At 44.5% G+C, this 21439-nt stretch overlaps 1 protein-coding gene across 1 annotated transcript; it reads right to left on the minus strand.

Moving 5' to 3' along the window:
- Positions 1-11998: 11998 nt before the first annotated feature.
- KRT18 (keratin 18) lies at positions 11999-16226 on the minus strand. Its single transcript, XM_075591841.1, has 7 exons — positions 15727-16226; positions 14524-14606; positions 13713-13869; positions 13252-13416; positions 12857-12982; positions 12500-12720; positions 11999-12195 (listed from the first exon to the last, which is right to left on the minus strand). The coding sequence occupies exons 1-7, from the start codon at positions 16141-16143 to the stop codon at positions 12072-12074; spliced, it is 1293 nt and encodes a 430-aa protein (XP_075447956.1). The 5' UTR covers positions 16144-16226; the 3' UTR covers positions 11999-12071.
- Between the last annotated feature and the right edge of the window lie 5213 nt (positions 16227-21439).

Here is a 21439-nt window from a genome sequence, read left to right on the forward strand (position 1 = left end):
GTACAATAGGATGAGCGGGCAGGGCTCCACTTAAGAATTGCGAGCGGCGAATCTCATCTACCTCTGCGGCGGTAATACGTTTACGCTTACGCAGTTCCCATAAGACCGATTGAATCCTCTGTAGGAAGTCAGATAGATCATCTCCCTCCTTTTGGCAAAGGTTGTAGTATCTCTTCATCAATTGTCCTATGTCTTCAGTTTACCCATAGGCCCGCACAAGAGTCTCTAGCATCTGCTGAGCGGTAACGTCCGCGTGCTGATCTTTACACATTTGTATTGTGGTGGATGCGGGAGGACGTAGGCATTCCATTATGCGTTGCCGCTTCACCGACTCAGGGCATGTCCATTCTTCTAGGACCTGGGAGCTGTATTCCCTCCAGACTTCAAATGCTTCTTCGCCAGTCAGGGTAGGCTTGGTCCCGGAAAAGATCTTTAACTTGCAATACTGCTGCGGGGCCAGGGATTTGGACGCTCCCATTTGTAGGATAGCCTGAGCTAGCATTCGGATATCATCCCCACGTTTAGAGGAAGAGCTGGCAATACTTAACGGTGGACTGTAGTCTGGGAGAGCAGCCCGGTCGTCCCCGCAATAACTTTCAGGGGGGGAAGGTGATGTATGAATAGCAACCTCTTGTAAGTTCGTGTGAGAGCTGCTCGGCTCGGATTTTATAGGCAGTTCACGGTAGACAACAATACAGCAGGAACCTGTCGGCCTCGCGAGCCACAAACTGGATGGGCCCCGGTCTTCGGTTATATCTTGCCCTATACTCACTAACACGGAGCAACACTCCTGGTCCGCATCCTTACGTCGTTCTAACACTCTTATTTTGGCGACATCCCGGATATGTGTGTGCTGCCTCAAGGCCAATTGTATTGCCGAAGACGGAGTATCAGCAGAGACCCGGCTCACCACGAGCGTGTGAAGCGGGGCGGCACTTGCAGCTCCACGGCCCAGTCATACACTTCTGAGCGTGACGGTAATGGTGGTGACATACTTAATAACTGAGTGGAGCACCCCAGGTCTGAGATCTCAGCAGCGCCTCCAAATGTAACGGGTATTCCCCCACCCAACCGCATATAGAGTATGTGTGAGGGGGAACCTAGGTGTTACCTGGTATGGGGCGTATACCTGCAGGTTCACCAGGGGCCTGAGCCTCTGCTTGCTGGGAACCTGGGGTGCTCTCTGGAACGTCTCTTGATAAGCGCCTCCACCTATGCAGGATTCTAGGAGTATAGAATGTACCCTACACAGGACCCGCATATAGTAATCACATACACTGGAGTATAGGTATAACCATTTACTATATGCAGCATCAATAACACAACACATCAACCATATATTAGCAACTCAGTGACTGTACCAAAGTCTCAAGTGTCAGTCACTCCCACTAGGAGCGTATACCCCGTGCCCACCACCGTGTACCCCCACACCGTGTCCACAGTATAACCCCCTTGTACCGTAGTCAGCGCTGCCACTATGTGTGAGTACTTTGTTGGTGCACTTATAACGATACCTGCCTGGTGCGGCGGCACCTGGCTTTAAAGAATCTTCTCAAAGGATCAGACGAGTTCCTGCACGACATCCAGGATCCACTGCGTGGTGATCCGTCAGGGGCGATCGCACCCTGAAGATAGTCCAGCTCTCTTTAATGGCGTGGGCTTGAGCCCAAGCCTCTTGGTGGGAAACGCAGCGTCCGCTGTGTCCCTAACTAGCAAACAGCTAATGGGGCAGGGTCCCTAACCTAGGGCCTGTCCCTATAGCACCGCAAGCTATTAGAGGGGCTCAGGACCTCTCTGGGGCCTAGGGGGGGTTGCTGGCCTAATGGAGCGCGTCACAGACCCCTGCACGCACCTCCTATCCCTTACCCTTCCTGGTCCTGACTGACCTCGCTTCATCCAGCGGGCGAAATGTATCAATTCCTGGTCTTGCAGGGCAACCCTTCAGCCCTATTGGCTCCCTGGCGTCACATGGGGTGCTGCTGAGGCTCATGGGACTTGTAGTCCCTTCCAAGAGCCTTCCCTGGTAGGCTAGCGCTCACGCGCTGCAACTGCGCATGCGCCACTATTCAGGGCCGCCGGCACTCACTGCACATGAGCGAACTTGCGCAACATGGCGGCGCCCTACACAGGAGCCGCCGGGGACCTCCGGAGCACCGGAGCGCTCCCTGCTCGGCCCCCACCCTCCAGATTGGCTGTCGGGTCTGCCGCTTTGCTCCGGCAGCACCCAACAACGATCCCGGCCACGGAGGTAATGGGGGTCGCAGGGCAACGAGGGGTGACCTGGCTACATTACTTTTCGGAGTCTTCCCCGCTATCGCCCGGCTCCACACTCACTACCGTGCGCGCGCGGCCACAGCATACAATGGCTGGCTAACCACAGCCAAGTATAACTGCTGTGCGCACGCACGCACACTATTTTACGGGCCTAACATGGCTTTGTTATGATAGACTGTGATGGTTGTATATTTGGTATACAGTATCAAATTCACAGTTTGCATAACTTACACCAATAAGTGCTGCCAGGCACATCATTTTCAGCACAGAAATGTTGTCATCTTGAACCATGCAGTATCTCTCGAATATGGTCAGCAGTGGTTGGGACACTGCTCTCCACAGTTCATTTAGACGAGGATTGCGTCGCCTCAAAAGTGGACAGCCTTTGGCGCAGCCGAAGTGCAGCTAAAGGATGTGAGCCGTTTTCTATCTGTCCATGAAAAACTGTGAATTGACTATACAACCTCTGTTTTTTTTTAATATAACCATGTATTTTTATAACTCTGTGCCCAAGACATACTTGAAAACGAGAGGTAACTCTCAATGTATCCTGGTAAAACATTTTTATAAATAAAGATAAATTATAAATAAATACCAAGAAAGTTAGCGATGGTAAATGATAAATTAAAAACGATATATTATGAAGGGGAAGGTTAAGCAATATATGTTTTATTAAGTCTGTTTATCTGGAAGGATAGTTTATGCTGTGCATGTTTCTGTAATGTAACATGGGACAAAATTGCAGCAAAGACCTTGATACATTGACACAAATAGTCACAAGAATAATATTACACTTTTTGCTTTACAGCTGATACATCACCCCACGTGTCTTTTCCATGATCGGTTGATTTGCAATGATGCTCTGTATACTTATATATTATGTGTTTGTTTCACACAGTAGTTAGGGTCCCAGGGTGTGTGTTTGACACATCCTCCTGTTTATGTGAGGTTTCGCGTAGCCTGTGCTTATGTGTGTTGGGTAGTGTAATCAGTGTTCATGGACTGTAGATAGTTTAAGATATGAGCGTGTGGGGGTGAATATTATGCACTGTATGTGTGTGTTGTCGGGTAGTTGACGCAGTGTGTAATATTTGTGCTGCTACAAGCTTTGTGTGTGCTTGAGTGCTGGGCCCTGTGCACTTTCCTTATTAGGAGGTGGGAGACTGAGGGAGGGGTGTGTGGGAAAGCCTGCTGCTGCTGAGGCAGTTTGTGCTGTGTCTGCTTGTTCCTTGCGTTTCAGGAATTTAATGGTACAGCACAGTTTAGCTAGGGAAACATTTCTCTGTTATCTGTAAAAGCTGGTACTTTGAGAACGGTTTAACCCCATCCCTGCATTGCTGAGAAGACACACACAGTGCAAACTGGTGCAGGAGTTTTAAAGCATCATAAATAAAGGAATAATACTGAAGCTTACAAATGCCCCAGTTCTTGTCTAGTACAAGTCTGTAGAAAAGCATATATAGTTGTAGATAGTATAAAAGACATGTTAAAATCACCAAACTATGTTTTCTTTTAAAGCATATAAAAATATCACTTGTAAGCATATTTTCATGTCTCAGACTAGGGGAGAGCAAACTTTTCCTGCTGCGCCCCCCTGTCTGCCTGCTCCGGAGCTCGCGCCCCTCCTCCTACCTGGCAGCTGCGTCAAATGACGCTTCGGGGTCACGTGATGTCAGGTTACATGACGCGCGGCATAATTTGCTGCCGGTGACATCACATGACCCCGTGGCGGCATGTGACGCCGCGTTGCCATGGAGATGCGTCAAGGCGTCTGAATCCCGGTAAGTTTTCTTGTTGCAGAAGCCTCACGCGATCCCCCGGCATTTAATTTAAATGCCTGGGAGAAGAGCGCGGGTCCTCTGCAACTGCCCGCGCCCCCCCCCCAGACAAATCTCCCGCCCCTCCTGGGAGGGGCGCCCCCCAGTTTGTACACCTCTGTCTCAGACAGCTCTGCAACCCTGTCTTTCCCCCGTATCGCTTAGCAAACAGTGCTTCCACTCCAGCCAGGGATTCTGGGTAATAACAAGCAAATGCGCACAGTGTCACCTTTTGCTTCTTATCCATTTTAACATGGACCCCTATAAGCTTATGCCGCATTACACAGCTTTCTTTTAGACAAAGTATCATTTTTAGAGCAGCTACATAAACTATCTCCAATAAATTGCTGGCTCTGGTGAACCGGTCATAGTTTTCACCTTCCAAATATTCAGTAGATGTAATTAAATACTGCAGCTCTAATTAACTTTTTCTCAGATCCCCATTATATAGCACAAATACATTCTCTATGGGAATTACATTACATTTATTATTATTACATTTATTATTATTACAAGTTACAGTAACAAACATGTGTAAAGTAGGAAACAGCCGAGGTCTTGTAGGAATTTATACAGGAAGCTGATTTCAGGGACTCAGGTAACCTGTCCCAGCAGTGGGGTGATCGGTGCGAGAAGGAAGAGCGACCGGATTCTTTATTCAACCTTGGGAGTTCCATTTATTCCTTCATTGATGCTTTGCCAACTATCCCTTAGTCAGGATTGTGATTAAAAAAGTTCACGATCTACATGATCATAATAAGAGATGTGGCACATATGTACAAAAAGTAATTACAACTTTTTGTGACACATGAATACCATCTGTATAATCCTGCTTTGCAGCTTCATGTTTTCCTGCATGAGAATATTCCTGGTGTCCACAATAATATACGTTACACTTGTGGATTTGTCTCTATAGTTTATCAACTGGGATTTTAGATATCATAAAAAAAAAGACTGAAAACAAAGACATCATAGCAGGTATAAGGTTATACACACACAGGCGGTACCTCTTCTCTTAACAGCATGATTGAATAGAGCAAGAGTGCCCAACTCCATTTTTAAACCCCCTCCCCACCCCAACAGGTAAGGTTTGCAGGATATCCCAGCTTCAGCACAGGTGACTCAATCAGAGGCTCAAAGACTGTCTCTGAATGAGCCACCTGTGCTGAAGCAGGGACTAATTTAGCCACCTGTGCTGAAGCTGGGATATCCTGAAAACCTGACCTGTTGGGGGAGGACTTGAGGACTGGAGTTGAGTACCCTTGAAATAGATGGTCCTTCACAAACTGCTGCTTACAAAATACTTGTTTATTAATTCAACTGTGATGCAAATATCAAATAGAGCACAGGGCCAAGCTTTGCAATGTGGTCTGTTGCTCTCCTCTCTACCACCGGCAGTTTTTTTGCCCCATGTTTGCAGTTGGGAGACCGATAAATACAGTAGCTCCTCTTGTGTGATAGAGGTGGTGAGTTATTACAGCATATGTGTTATTTTAGGGAGACATGCTGAATTCTTTTTCGCTGTGTTTATACATCTCAGGACACTGGAATGTGAGCTGTGGGAGCTTGATCCTGTGTGAAGTCTTCTGTTCTATAAAAATGTCACCCGTGAGCACATTCACATCTCAGGCAGGTCTGTAACCCTGTCTATCCCCATTATCACTTTGCATACAGTGCTTCCACTGCAGCCAGGGATTCTGGGTAATGGCATGCAAATGAGCCCACAGTGTGTCACCTTTTACTTCTAATCCATTTTAACATGGAGCCCTATCAGCATATGCCTGCCACATTAGACAGCTTTTCAGCCCAGCCTGGGTTAAAGAATTACAAAGAAAGCGTGGGGGATTTTGTTGTCAGAATCCAAATAAGTATCAGGCCTGATGAAGCCACAAATTATCACGACAAAGACCCAATAGAATGGATCCTATGGAAGCCAGATACGGGAATAAGGATTCAGAGATCAAAACTGGTGCCAAGAAATTACACCCAACTGCTCTCAATGGGATTTTTTGTTTGTCAAATGTGTTGCTATACAGCACAAGTATTGAACCAATTGTGCACGAGGGAGGCTTTGATGAACACCCTGAGTTACTGCCTATTTTTATGTTACATTGTCAGTGTTTGTTATAAAACCCCACATTCCATAGACTAGTCATTATTCAATCTCGTTCCACATTCCCATGGAAGGTAACAACAGGACCTCTGAGTAGAGATACAGTATAGGGAGTTTGTATGCACAGCACCACTCCCTGCCCTGAAAGCTGCTTCCTCACCATCAAGCACCTTTCTGTTTGTGTCTTTGTCTGTTCTGTGTCTTTGTGTCTGTATAAGGCAGTCTGTCTTGTAACTGGCATACTCTGTGACTGTATAAGGCAGTCTGTCTTGTAACTGGCATACTCTTTGTCCTTCTGTCCCTACCAAATTGTTTTCCCTTGCAGTAAATTATGGTATTAATGTTACACCTGATAATGCTCCGAATGTGCTCACTTGTGATCCCCATTTGAGGGACCTGGTAACTACATCTGCTCAAGTTGTCTTCCGCAAAGGAAAGAATATTAAAAACACACTGGCAGATAGAGAGGAAACTGGAAAACACTGGGCTAATCAACAACCAACCCAAGGGCAATTTCAAATGTGTAAGTACTAGATGTCTTCTGTGCAGACACATTGTATTGGGAGATACATTTACTTCCCATACTAATGGTTCTGCACATGGGATCAACAGATACATCTATTGTCTCACTACGCATGTAGTGTACACACTGTCTTGTCCCTGCCAACTTCACTATATGGGATGCACTAAGTGACCCCTCGATGTTAGGTTTTTGGAACATCGTAGAGCGATTGTAAAAGGAGTGCTCACACATAGTGTCCCAAGACATTTTGCACAGGTTCACGCAAAAGACCCACCTGGATTTAGGATTATAGGTCTAGAAACAATTAACATGTCCAAATTGGGAGGAGATCGATTTAAAGCACTTTGTGTGCGTGAATCCTTCTGGATATACACTCTAGGAACATTGGCCCCACTTGGCCTTAATGAGTGTATAGATACGAGTATCCTGGTTTAGTGCAAAATAAATGTTTTTTTCTTAGTCTGGTCCAATTTACTGTCTATCCTTTGCCCCATACTGTAGGTAGTACAGTATATGGTTTTTCATGCCACATATAATTAATCCTATAATTTCCATAGTGATGACAATTGTCCTCACATCTAGCTAATACACTCTGAGTTCCTCATCTCTGTTTTCTCATGGCACTCCATACTGGTTTAATACTTTTAGACTTTTATTAATTGAGTCATTATGTATATTTTAACATATCCTTTTTTTTATTAACATTATTCATTCATTGTCATATTTTTCAATTTGAAGTTTTTAAGTGAGCTCTAATTATTCACAATCAATTTTTTGAAGTGCTTCAGAGGGGTATAATTATGGTACCGTATTGTTTAACAATAATGTATCTCCTCGATTTCCCAGTTATGAAATAATATAGGTTGGAATTTTCTTTACCTCCTCCCTTGAGAATCACTAAAAAAATTATATATTAGGTCTTTTATTGTGTCTATGAATGTTTGTCTTATGCAACCTAGTCTCACGGGTTATAGCCACTCCCCCCTATCATTGTATTGTATTAGCAACATTGGCTATTTAGGGGAGTTCCTGAGCTGTGTGGCCATCCTCTGATGAAGTCACTATCAATGACGAAACGCGTCAGGATGTTACGTCGCGTGTGGTGATGTCATTCCGGGCCCTTGTGCACGCTACCACTGGGAGTACAGGAACGCATGCAGCAGGTATCTGCAGACTATTCACGGGCATTCAATCTACGGGGGAAGGCAGGGAGCCTCCTAAGAACAGCTCAGTTTGTCTCTGGTGGATGTGGAACTGCTTGGGACTGTGTTAAATCATCTCTCACGGTTGAGCTCCCAGGTATCCACCCGTGTATCGTGTTATTGGCATTATATATGCCTGTCTGCCTCCGCTACATACCAGACCAGTGATTCATCTATTGCTGGCAAACGGACTGTTTTATACCCTGGAAGTGATGTACCCCTGAAATGCCCTTCCCCTCAATAACCGACTAGCACCATCTCTATCCACCATTAAGACCCACTTGCTTAAAGAAGCATATGAATAGCACTGTGGATTATACTGGACACATGATACATAAATCTTGGCCCCCTGCAGACGCACTTACCAGAATTCCCTCCTACTGTCTCTGTACGTTCTTCCTACCTACCAATTAGACTAGACTATGTAAATAAGATTAGTAACTGCATGAATTAGGTTTAGATGTAGGTGTTTTTTTCCTTATAAACTAGGTTTATATTCACCGTTTTAATTCATTGTTCATTTTGGTTATATAAATAGTCTCAAGTTTAGGTTAATATGACCAAAGATTCTCCATGTGTTTTAAACAGAGTTGTATGCCGCTTTGAGATTAAATAGCTAAAGCTGCATGTTTAATCAGCCAGATGCACTGTTGGAGGCATAGCTAGCCTCTATCCCTCCCACCTTGAGACAGGTGGGGATTGTTCCCAATCAGCATGGGGGGCTACATAAGTTGTATGGACCCCTCATTGGACATTCTTGAGCCTGATGAAGCCGAAGTCTCGGTGAAACACGTAGCTCCTACTGGCCGATTACTTTTGTCCCACGGGGGCCTCCGTAGCAGTCGCAAGCAGCCACACGTCATCACCATACTCCCCTGTCCTCCGGACGCGGCGGCAGGGACCTTCGTTGCAGGGCTTGCCACTCCACTACGGGCGCCGACCTGGGAGTTTCTTCTATGTGAGTGCATTGTTATTTGTATACTTTACCAATAAATGTATCAATTTGTTGATAACACGTCAGCCTCACCATCTTTACACCACCACACGCGGGAGCTTTGAAAAGACCGACAGAGTGAGGGTCTTCAACGACACATCATTGCAAGCCAGTGATCACGGTTCCCCTGCTGTTTGGATTGGGGAAGGAAAGACTGATCATTACAGATACCCCTCGTTGTACCTGTACTTACACTTAGCCGTGTAAGTATCGTGTGATATAATTTTTATTCCCCCTCCCCCCCGGTGTTCCTGACCTCATTGTAGGTTAGGTATGTGATCAAGGGTTTAAGGAACTCTGATTGTTACTGTTCCTTTAACCCTTGACCCCCCTTGTTCTTTGTTTTACTACCAATTAGACTGTAAGCTCTTCGGAGCAGGGACTCCTCTTGTTACTTTTATGTCTGAAGCACTTATTCCCATGACCTGTTATTTATATTATCTGTTATTTATTTGATTACCACGTGTATTACTACTGTGAAGCGCTATGTACTTTAATGGCGCTATATAAAGACATACAATACAATACAATTAATGCTGATTATATTTGTTCTCTTGTGAGTGCAAGTCCAAGGGACTGTTTCCCTATTATTATTTTTTATATTTGATGACATTTTCCAAAACAGTATTATGCTATGGAGCTTGTGCTTCTTTTTCTCTTTTCTTTCTGTTAGGTATTCTTGGTCTGGCAACACCATCACTGAAGCTGCAGTTTGCTCCTGTCTGGATTCACCATGAGATCCGATATTAGACTTATTTATCTCAGATCGTCGTTTTGTTTGAATATAATTTAATATTTGAACTTTTTTATTATTAATATCTATGTGCTGTAATTATTAGGCTTTTTAACATTATATAGGCACATTTTTATATGTTTTCCTGGTAGGCTATTACTTGTATTCATTGGGTATAACACCTTAAAGCCCACTTTATTACACACATTTAGGGAGTACTCTTTAGCGCTACTTAGTTTTGCACATATGGCTTCTCCATTTTGGCTTTATTTTTATTAAATAAATCATGACACGGTGGAATATGTCATGTGCTGTTGTTCATCTGAGATTGTATTTACCTAATTTTAAGACCTGCTAAGGAACAGATGATTGTTATTATGTCCTGATATGTAAAACCATAGAATTCAAAGAGGGTGTACTTTCTTTTTCACACCACTGTCTGTATGAGTGCGTATGTGAGTATGCAGTATATGCACTATTTCCTGGTAACATTCTTTATATAGGTAAGCAGACACTAAAATAGTTACAGTGAACACATACACACCCTACCCCCCCCCCCTGCTCATTTCACCCCCCCCCCCTCACATCTCCTCACTGTCTAGGCCTCTTTTGCATTTCAATAGAGAAAAGCCCTTTATGTCTCCACTGTTTATTTTCACACCTGGCTACCTGTTCCCACCTTATCTTATTTCCAACTTCCTCTCAACCTCCATTGTAACCAGATATCCCTCTGACATACACTGTATATTATATTGTGTTTCTGTATTTCTGCCACACCCAATGAAGGACCCGAGAGGTGCGAAAGCTTGTAACATACCAACTACTTGTTGGTCCAATAAAGGGTATCATCCCCTACTCCCTCTCCCTCCTTAGTTACTACATGGAAGAAAGGACTACCCATCCTTTTTTGCTATACATTTAGATAATTATTAAAGAAAAATCAACGTTTTATACCTTAAAATAACAATTTATCTTGAAACTAAAATGAACTGGGTGGTTGATGCATTTTATTTTACCAAAATGTGCAACATTTAAGTATTTTTTAAAATAATGTTTTAAAGGATATTATGTAAACATGAAGAGCACAATCTTTTTCAGGCGCTCTGGGCATCATGACGCCACGTTGTCATGGCAACTTGACGGCACATGACCCCTGTGGCGTCATTTCACGCCGCGTTGCCATGGCGATGCGTCTCCAGATGCCGTCGGAACCAAGGTAAGTGCAGTTTACAGAGGCCTTCGCCGCTTCCCCGGCATTTACATTTAAATGCCTTTGGGAAGTGCGCGGGGCTCTGTAAACCCCGCACCCCCCGCAGATAATTTCGTGCCCCCCCCGGGGGGCGCACCCTCCAGTTTGCGCACCCCTGTACTAAGACTTGGGAGGTGGTTTGATTTCCTGTGGTTTCTTTGTGTTGTCAGAGCCAGAGACCCCTCCTCCCCATGTTTATTTGCTCCCTGACCAGGTGGGATAAGGGTAATAAAAACACTTGCTTGACAAACACGGTGCCCATGCAGAGGTCAATAAGAAAATGATCTCATAATTAATTTCCCAAGGGATTAAAGCAGACAAATATTTGATACAACCATGGTTAGTTTTTTTTTAGGGAAGTCTAGTAGACTGTTAAAATCTTTACATGGTTGTTTTCTGGCCATCTACATGGGATTGCACTTTTTAATGCTGATGTGTTACACCTGCCCTACTACTGGTTTCTAAACTCCAGTAATAAGCAACTGGAAAGTCTCCAGTGAAGAGACCGAAGTCAACAAGATCCCACCAAGGAACGAGTTTTAGACTGTTGGAATTATTTAACTATACTCGGCACTGAATTTTAATGAGGTATGTTATTGTTACCATGGACATCAGGCATTAATTAAAGCTTTGAATAATTAACTCAGCTGGCGCCCTGTACAGTGAGCAAAGTTCAGCTACGTTGTGGAGCAGGTTTCTTTATCTCCTTGTTTTTCATCTTACCCATCTATAGAGTAATAATTGGGCACTGGGCAGTGAGAAAACTTCAGCACACTCTTGTAAGTTTCAGCATTAACCACTTACACTCACTACCTTTGTAACATGATAGAACATGTCGTCGTTGTGCCCCCCTGTTATTCCTCCTTTGGAGGATGTCATGCAAAATGAAGATCCCACAAGTGGTGTACCCAGTATCCAACCCAGAGATGGGTGCATGGATGCATATAATAAGTGTAATACAAGTGTGGCATAGTAAGTGTAGTATAATTACAAAGCCTTTTGAGCAAAATGATGCTACAGGAAAGTTTTTATTATTGTTTTTTCTAGCATTAAAAGAATTTCCATCACAATAATAAATGCAATTGATAAGACATCGAGCCTGGAATCTTTATTCATTGAAATGTATGGGACATGGACATTGTGCTTCCAGACAGTGGCTTGGTCATTTAGGTCTTGATGACTTTTGTGTCATTGCTTTCTGACACAACCTTCCCATCTACAAGCCTCTGTGTGGTTGTGATGACCTTCTTCACCGTTTGTGTTGTTGTGCTGGTGATGGCATCTTGCAGGCTGCAACAAAAGGAAGGGTAAGTCAGACAATGTCAGAAGACTGGTTCAAGAATGAATGTAAGATAGTAGCAACAGAGTAAGATGGAGGCTGTGGGACTCCAGACCCTATTCCATATGAGGTTAAGCAGTCTTCCCCTTGATCTGGAAGATTTAAGCTCCATACAAATGATCTTTTTCTTGAGCATGGGGTAGATGGTTTACAGCATATTGAATAAGGGCCTGAGAGTGAGACTCAGCGGGATAAAGAAAAGTTAAAGAGACATTGATAGTGCATCTGGGCTTGGGTGGGGCACTGGATACTCACTCAAAGTCATCTCCTTCCAAGAGCTGTCTGTATGTTTGGATTTCTGCCTCCAGCTTCATCTTGATGTTGAGCAGAGCCTGGTAGTCCTGTGCTTGCCGCTGACAGTCATTGCGCACTTGTGAAAGCTCTGCCTCTAGCCCCATTGCAGACCCACCAAGCATTTCCAGCTGAGCTCCATAATGCGCTTCTGTGTCATGCAGGGTGCCTTCGAGGTTGGCCTTCTGTGTTGAAAGATACATAAATAAATGTTACCGAAGATATAGTCTCAACAAAAAGTATATATATATACACACAGACTAGTGTTGTTATTGCCTGTAGGTGGACTCTTGATATTCATGATGCACATTTCCGCCTTACCTGATTGCGCAGAGACTCCAGCTCTATTTCCAGGGACTGTACAGTGCGTCGCAGCTCAGTAGCTGAGCTCCTTGCAGACTGAAGTACTGCCGAATCCTCCGTGACCTGCATTGTGTGCTCCTCCACCTGCAGGGGGTGAGGTGGAAATAGAGAGAGAAAGAGAGAGGACACAGAAATATGTTTCAGTTAATTGAGGTATTTACATGCCTACAAATACCCCTTCCCATTTATTTCCCCAGGTGAAAGTGGAATACCCCATCCCATTTATTTTCCCAGGTGAAAGTGGACAGTAATTTGGTTGTGTCTGGTACAACAGACTCATTTCATAACCACTTGTAGGATTCCAACATTTCCCTATACCATTTGTTGCAATCATGGCCCACACCCTGACTCACCTTTGTCTGATACCACTTCTCAGCATCTTCGCGGTTCTTCTGTGCAAGTCCATCATACTGTGCCCGAATATCTGCCATGATCTTGCCAAGGTCTTGAGTTTTGGGGGCATCTATCTCAACAGTTAGTGCAGAGCCAGCAATCTGAGCCCGTAGGTCATTGGTCTCCTGCATGGAGACAAAGTAGTCACTTCTTTACCGTGATTTCCCCCCATGAAAAACGCCATCTGTCCCACTTAAACTCTGACCCATGTAGAGAATGGTCAGAACTATACATTAATACTACCCAGTCACACACAGAGCACACTCTGCAACCGTCACTCTTACAAAGTACAGTAGTTACTGCCACACACACGATGACTACCGTGTTATAACTGTACAAGGACATTTCAGATATGCTCTTCTCATTTGTGGCCATTAACCCACACCCAGCAACCTCCCAATGCCTCCCCCCTACTCCTTACATCCTGGTGGTTCTTCTTCAGGAACATCAGCTCCTCTCTCAGAGACTCAATCTCATTCTCCAGGTTTAGTCTGTTCACGTTGGTGTCATCTATAACTTTACGCAGCCCAGCAATATCTGTCTCCACTGACAGACGGATAGCCAGTTCTGCTTCGTACCTAGAGAGTAAAGTGAGAGTGAGTGGAGGAAATAGGACCAAACACACAGAAAAATACATTCACATAGACACAAATTTAGTGGAACTATTATGGGGCAACAAGTGAGGCATATACACATTCCTATCCCACCAATACCTCTATATAATATGCTGGGAAGTTGTCATTCCCTACAGTAGGTTTGGAAGATTTTAGCTTAATTTCCTGGAGAAAAAGCTTGGTTGGAACATTACTTGCAGGCTATAAAATTTATCTTCTAAATATGTTAAAAACACAACGTACCAATGTCCTCACTAAAGGCTGACACTTCAATATATTTCCTCATTGCAATCATTTAGGTTGATTCCTGGCTCATTGTATGCAGCAGTGGAAATTGTTGAAATTACTTTGGTTTGTGGCAACTCATCACATGGTATATCTCTTACATATCCAATAATACACCTAGGGACGTGGAACGTTGTATATTGGGACAATAAGAAAAACAGTGATGGGGATGCGGAAGCAACAAGCCGAGAGGCAGGGGAAATGTTTTTTTTTTCCAGCGTGTAAACATTAGGAAGTGAAAGGGAAGACCACACCCAATTAAAGCAAAAGATGAATAGTCATCTCATGGATTTTCATGCTGAGAGAATATAGAAGATTAGAGGCAGAACTCACTTTACTCTGAAGTCGTCAGCTGCAAGACGTGCATTGTCAATCTGCAGAACCAGCTGAGAGTTGTCAACAGTGCTGTCAAACACCTAGGAGCAGGAGAGAGTATATTGTTAAAGCAAGAAGAAGAAAGTATGAGGGAGATTTGCGCGAGTGGGCTAAAATGATGGAGACAGAGTGATGTAGGATAACATGATCACATTAACTTTTCTAGGGACAAGCTGAGCCAGTCCTGTTTTATGTCTTTCACCCAGATATAGATTTTTACACAACATTGAGCTTTATAGAGAGTAAGGACTCTATGTTAGTGTGAGATTACTGGGGTCAACCTGTTCATTGTTAAGCAATGTGTTGCTGGCCCTCTACTGCTCCAGAGGTTTAGAGTAAGAGATCACAGATTAACACAATAAATGCCGTGCTAACGTACAACTATTTGGAGTCCTGCAGAATTCGTACACAGATTTCCTGTGTAATCATTTTTTCACAATTACACAGGAACAGAATGCGTTTAATGCTCCCTCTCACACACCCATTTTCTTCCCTTGTGCCTCCCTCCTGCCCTCTGGGATAGCAGCACCTGCATGGAACATGATGAAGCCGCTAAGCGGTCATAAGGAGGGTAGGGATGGGTGGAACAGCAGTGCATAGTGACGAGAGACGAGAGACGAAGACGAGAGACAGAGACACAGAGAGATATAGTTTAAGATGGGGCAGAAGGTATGAACTGAAAGACGAGGACCAACGCTAATGGGGAGATAAAGATATCTAGAGCATAACATACGGAGCACATATATAACAGGTCAATATAAAAAAATGCTGTTATCCACCTGTGCATAAAATAGCTTGTTGGTTCCTCAGCATTGGAAGTCAGTGTGGCTGTATTTTTCAGCAACATGTAGTTTATTTATAAAAATGTTTTACCAGGAAGTAATACATTGAGAGTTACCTTTCGTTTTCTAGTATGTCTGGGGCACAGAGTTATAAAAATACATGGTTACATAACATTAAAAGAACAGTGTTATGCAGCCAATTCACAGACACTTCATGGATAGATAGAGTTGGAAAATTGGGTACATGGGATAAAGAGCATGTGAGTTTCAGATTGAAATAGAGCAGCTTTAACATCACTAGTTCTGATGTTAGTTTACTCGTTCTGTTCTGACATGTAGTGTCAGTAGATATCAGATTGTGTACACATAGGGTCCTCACCTGTTTCCGCAGGTCCTCCAGAGCTTTGTAGTATGGTTCCCAGTCCTTGGTGGGTCCCTTCTTCTCCATGTGCTGGCGGATCTGCACCTCCAGCTTTTGATTGGCCGACTCTAGGCTGCGCACCTTGTCCAGGTACGATGCCAGACGGTCATTCAGCCCCTGCATGGTCTCCTTCTCATTCTGGGCTCCACCAACCAGACCAAGTCCAGCCACCCCACCATAGCCACCATAGCCTCCGCCGAACCCAGACCCAACAGTGGACACCCTGGACACAGAGATCCGGGAACCTGAGCCCCCTGCACCAGCATGTATACTGGCAGAGCTGCCTGGCACAAAGCGGGGGGCAGAGCTCAGGGGGCGGTAGGCTCCCCCACCTACCATAGAGGAAGAAGAATAGACAGAGCGGGAGTAACTCATGGCTGGAAAACAGAGATAGACAAATAGACTCACACAGATCACTAGCAAGGGGCTGCAGGCTACTCAGTCAGTCCCTCTCTGGTTAGAGTGATTTATACATAAGGCTCAGCAGAGGGGAGGGGGCTGTAACAATGCCGTCCTCCCAGCTTGGGTCCTGCTCTCTGCCAATCCAGGATTGACAGGGCGGGGATGTCTGGGGGAAGGGAGAAAGGCTTAATTCCTACCTGCTTATACCTGTATTTTCTTAACCACATAGTGCTTACACAAATGTGTTACTTTCACAGAGAACACAACAGGATATAGAACAACCATTACTCACCAACAAATGACACACTGTGCTAAATAAAGCACTAGATAATACAACACACTGTACACCATGAGTCCGAATAACACAATATCAAAGCTCTACTTTGCCTGGGTTGCATGTGGAAAAGTTAGAAAAGTAGGTTATTTATCATGCAAGTAAACTCAGACAGCCACGACACAACATACTACAAAAATATATTATATCAAACCCCAAAGCAACTTATATTGTCATTTCACACACATGCCCAGCCTCATGTTTTTACACAGAAACTGTGTTTTTTCTAGAAAAAAATGCGAGGGACCGTGAGGATGGGACGGGGGAGGAGAGGGGATTATTCTTGGACATGCGCAATAATAGACACATTTATTCGTATTTCAAAATCGTTTTGAAGCTATCGGTTATTATTTTTGTAAAGAATAATTATTACATTCTAATTGTTTTATAGTTTTTTTTTAGATTAGCACATTAATGCTACGAAATGAACCATGTGGTCTATGAAAGAAGGTACAAGAACTGCGTTCCAGCGCGTTCCCCCTGACAAAAAGTCCTGCAAAGAAATAAGATCATAGCCCCGAAAACAATACATTAAGCCTTGCTTATCAACATTGTAGCATGCAGCAGAACTGCAGGAAATATTGCATCTATGAGCACTGACTGTTAGGCTAGGTTTATAGTAGGCGCGCGCGACAGATCGCATTGCGTCACGCGCGCCTGTCACCCGAGCGTTGAGTGAACTGAGCTTACAGCGATTGGGGAGGCGATTGGGAGGCGTGGCGGACCCATCCCCACGCTGGTTCCCCCTCATTCGCTGACCTGCTCACGTGATGCGGCAGTGACATGGCCGCCAGGCGAATAAACAAAATAGTTTGTTTTTAAAAATCTGTCGCGTGGTCGCTCTGCATCGCGCCCGTGCACACTATGGCCGGCCCGTAATAGCTGCTGCGCTTTGTTCTATCAGCGCGTGAAATTGCACGCACCGTCGCGCTATCTAGAATCGCAGCAAGAGGCCATGGCCCCTGACTTCCCTGCTGCACGCGCGCCTGGTGGCATGGCGGTGCATGCACTGACTACAGCCATGATCGGCGATCTGTAGGGGAGCTCTAGGGGTGCATAGGGGGCGGGGCCAGCGCGGCCATGAAGGGGCATATATGCCCTTCGATTGATTGGTGCATGCCGAACACATGATCACGTCATGGCACGGGAAGACAAAATTCTTGTCTTCTCTGCCAGCATACGCGTCACAGCTCTTTGCGTGCTCACACACACATGGCCACTGGGGCCTGTGCTATAAAGGATTGTGCTGTGGTGTGTGGCGCGCACGCCAAAGTGCACCGCAGCGGCCACTGGGGAGCTGGCCTTAGGGAGCTGCAGGGAATATTGTATGTACAGTATGAGCCCTGACTGCAAGGGAGCTGCAGGGAATATTGTGTGTATGAGCCCTGACTGCAAGGGAGCTGCAGGGAATATTGTATGTAGGAGCCCTGACTGCAAGGGAGCTGCAGGGAATATTGTGTGTATGAGCCCTGACTGTAAGGGAGCTGCAGGGAATATTGTGTGTATGAGCCCTGACTGTAAGGGAGCTGCAGGGAATATTGTGTGTATGAGCCCTGACTGTAAGGGAGGTGCAGGGAATATTGTGTGTATGAGCCCTGGCCCCTGACTGTAAGGGAGGTGCAGGGAATATTGTGTGTATGAGCCCTGGCCCCTGACTGTAAGGGAGCTGCAGGGAATATTGTATGTACAGTATGACCCCTGACTGTAAGGGAGCTGCAGGGAATATTGTGTGTATGAGCCCTGACTGTAAGGGAGCTGCAGGGAATATTGTGTGTATGAGCCCTGACTGTAAGGGAGCTGCAGGGAATATTGTGTGTATGAGCCCTGACTGTAAGGGAGCTGCAGGGAATATTGTGTGTATGAGCCCTGACTGTAAGGGAGCTGCAGGGAATATTGTGTGTATGAGCCCTGACTGTAAGGGAGCTGCAGGAAATATTGTATGTAGGAGCCCTGACTGTAAGGGAGCTGCAGGGAATATTGTGTGTATGAGCCCTGACTGTAAGGGAGGTGCAGGGAATATTGTGTGTATGAGCCCTGGCCCCTCTCTGTAAGGGAGCTGCAGGGAATATTGTATGTACAGTATGACCCCTGACTGTAAGGGAGCTGCAGGGAATATTGTGTGTATGAGCCCTGACTGTAAGGGAGCTGCAGGGAATATTGTGTGTATGAGCCCTGACTGTAAGGGAGCTGCAGGGAATATTGTGTGTACAGTTTGACCCCTGACTGTAAGGGAGCTGTAGGAATTGAGTGATAGCTGTGGGCATGTTTAAAAGAAGATTGTAAGAGTGCTGGCTGTGGAAGGGCTTTGGCGGGTCCGATAGGGAGTAATGATTATTGAGAAACTTTCAAGATTATCTGCCCCTGTTCAATATGCTGTGGTGCACTTCTCTGTGCTGGAGAAGTTTTTAGTCCCATTCACTTGAAAGGAGCTCTTCTCTTCTCCAGCAGAGGGAAGCGGCTTCACAGCATACAGAATAGTGGCAAAGTGAGTGGGCTGACTGCAGAGACTGCAGCCTGATAGAGTGCTGGATTTGTGATACAGTAAGTGCAGTGCGTGGTGTAAGTGGATAGATCAGGGAAGGTAAAAGGTAGGGAGCAATGTAAGGCTGCAGTGTATAGTGTAGGTAACAGTATAGGGCTTATTCATAGAGATGCTTGCTGTAGCAAATGCCGTAATACTATTTCTGTCAATGGATTACCACATTCACTATAGCTGTAATGGTTTAGTGCTGCCAGTGGGGAAGCGGTATCAGCACTGACTGTTGTGCAGAGTAAGCACTGGGTGAAGTAGAACTGGTTAATGATGATTCACACAGGTAGAGGTCTGCTGCACCTGTTCTAGGATTTCCGTTTCATGTCTAGGCCCAGCGGCGCTTCTGAGCTGCCCCACCCTAGATCATTTTCCTGGCTTCACATCACACATCACCTCGGGGTGGAAATCTTTGCACACAGCTTATCTCCACTGAGAATAGTAATCACCGTCGGCCTTAGAAACTGTGCGTTTATTGTTGCAGATCTAGAGCGGTTACTGGATGTGGAGAAGTGGTTTTTGAAAACTAGTTCATGGAACAACACCATGTGAACCCCTGTCTGAATCAGAAAAGATTAACAGACCAATGTTCTGCAGATCTCTTACAGTGGGACACTGACCCCTTTTAGGGGCAGTTTGCCCCTAAAATTTATTTTTACCTATTCCACCCTTAGTTTTTTTAACATGGTTTGTTCCTGAGATACATAGCTAGCATCGGTACCATCCCCTCCATCGAAAACAAAATGGCGGTTTAAATCTCCCACGTCACATGGACCAATAGGAAGCCAGGGCATCATTCCTATTGGCCTGTGTGACAGGGGGCATTTAAATACACAGAATTACCGGTGCTACTATTCATAATATGTATCCTGGGAATCGGGAGGTCTGCTGGGCGGAAATTAACGCTGCTCAGACACAAGGACACCCTACTTCCTACCCATGTAAAACGGGGATGGGGTGCGGGATGAACTGCTCCAGGCCAGAGGGGCAGGGATGTATTGGACGTGAAACAATACATTGTTGTCCCTCTGGCTCTCAAAGAAGAAGTCCAAGTCGCACTTTCATATATGCAGCCTTTGATTACCTTTATTGAAAATTAATTACCTAAGCTGCTGGTGGATTCTTTCTCTCGTCATTGATAAGCAAAGCTCCTGCTTCCCAGGGTTCACTTAATGGCTGTCTTACAGTTTCAATCAATCCTTCAGTCAGTGTAACTCAGCAGCTACAATGTATTCTTGTATTACTAAGGTAACATTATCTATTGTTACAGTTTACAGCTCAAATTGCTGGGAATATTGGCAACAAATGATCACAAACAGGAAACTGTTGCAAATATTTTGCACTACTTGGGAGGTGGGCTAAAATCTGCTATAGAAATCAATTAGATTGTAAGCTCTTGGAGCAGGGACTCCTTTTCCTAAATGTTACTTTTAAGTCTAAAGCCTTCTTCCATTTGTGTTATTTATATCTTATTATATGTTATTTATATCTTATTATTTATATGATTGTAACTATTACTGCTGTGAAGCGCTATGTGTGGCACTATACAAATAAAGACGTACATACATACATACATACATACATACATACATACATACATACATACAAAGGACGATCAGTATATTAAACCTCATTAAAATAGCATTGAGTGGAATAAAAAAAAGTAGTAAGTATTATCTAATACTACAGAAATTATTATTTTTTTAAAACACAAATGTAGGGTATTAAATATATTGCTCCTCTAAAGGGTTACAATTGTGATACTTTGCACTTGTCATGCTGTGGAGGGGTAACAATGAAGCGATGATCTAATTTTGTATAATAGTATGGAAGAGGGTTAAGGAAAGATGACTACTCTAGGAGTGTGTGTTTGTAGCCATCTTTTCTTCTCTATCAGTGTAATCCTTAGAGAGCTATGGAGCTGTGATCTGTACAAAAAAAAAAACTTCGAACCATAATACAACATGACTGTTATTTATTAAACTGTGCTACTATTCCTGGAAACGCCCACTAGCTTCGTTTGGAGTTTCCGTGTGATCACAGGTTAATGAATAACTCCTGGGACATCACTGAACAGGACTACAAAGAAAAACAAACTGCACATCATGAATCTAAGTTTCAAATCAAATCAGCTTTGTTGGCATGACAGAAGAACAATTCAGTATTGCCAAAGCATGAATAACAGGGGGTAGTGTATAATGTTAACACAATACATGGGTAATACATACCTACAGGGATGTTGGGTTTAGTGGGAGTCTCTCAGTCTGTGACAGGTGCTGATATACTGGGCAGACAGTTCTACTGAGGTTTGGTGCAAGTTGCACAATCTTACATTCCGCTCTGACATTGTATGTGTGTAGGAGGATTATGGAGTTCTGTCTTCTCCTTCTTTACAGTTTTTCAAT

This window comes from Ascaphus truei, chromosome 3 (genome assembly GCF_040206685.1).
Source record: "Ascaphus truei isolate aAscTru1 chromosome 3, aAscTru1.hap1, whole genome shotgun sequence".
In the NCBI taxonomy this organism is placed as follows: Eukaryota; Metazoa; Chordata; class Amphibia; order Anura; family Ascaphidae; genus Ascaphus; species Ascaphus truei.

Excerpts from the sequence above, each read along its gene's own strand:
- KRT18 (XM_075591841.1), bottom strand. The coding sequence starts at position 16,143 with ATGAGTTACTCCCGCTCTGTCTATTCTTCTTCCTCTATGGTAGGTGGG. Across the intron at positions 14,607-15,726 it reads TGGAGGACCTGCGGAAACAG|GTGTTTGACAGCACTGTTGA; the intron begins GTGAGGACCCTA and ends TCCTGCTCCTAG. Across the intron at positions 12,196-12,499 it reads TTGGAAGGAGATGACTTTGA|CCTGCAAGATGCCATCACCA; the intron begins GTGAGTATCCAG and ends CTTTTGTTGCAG.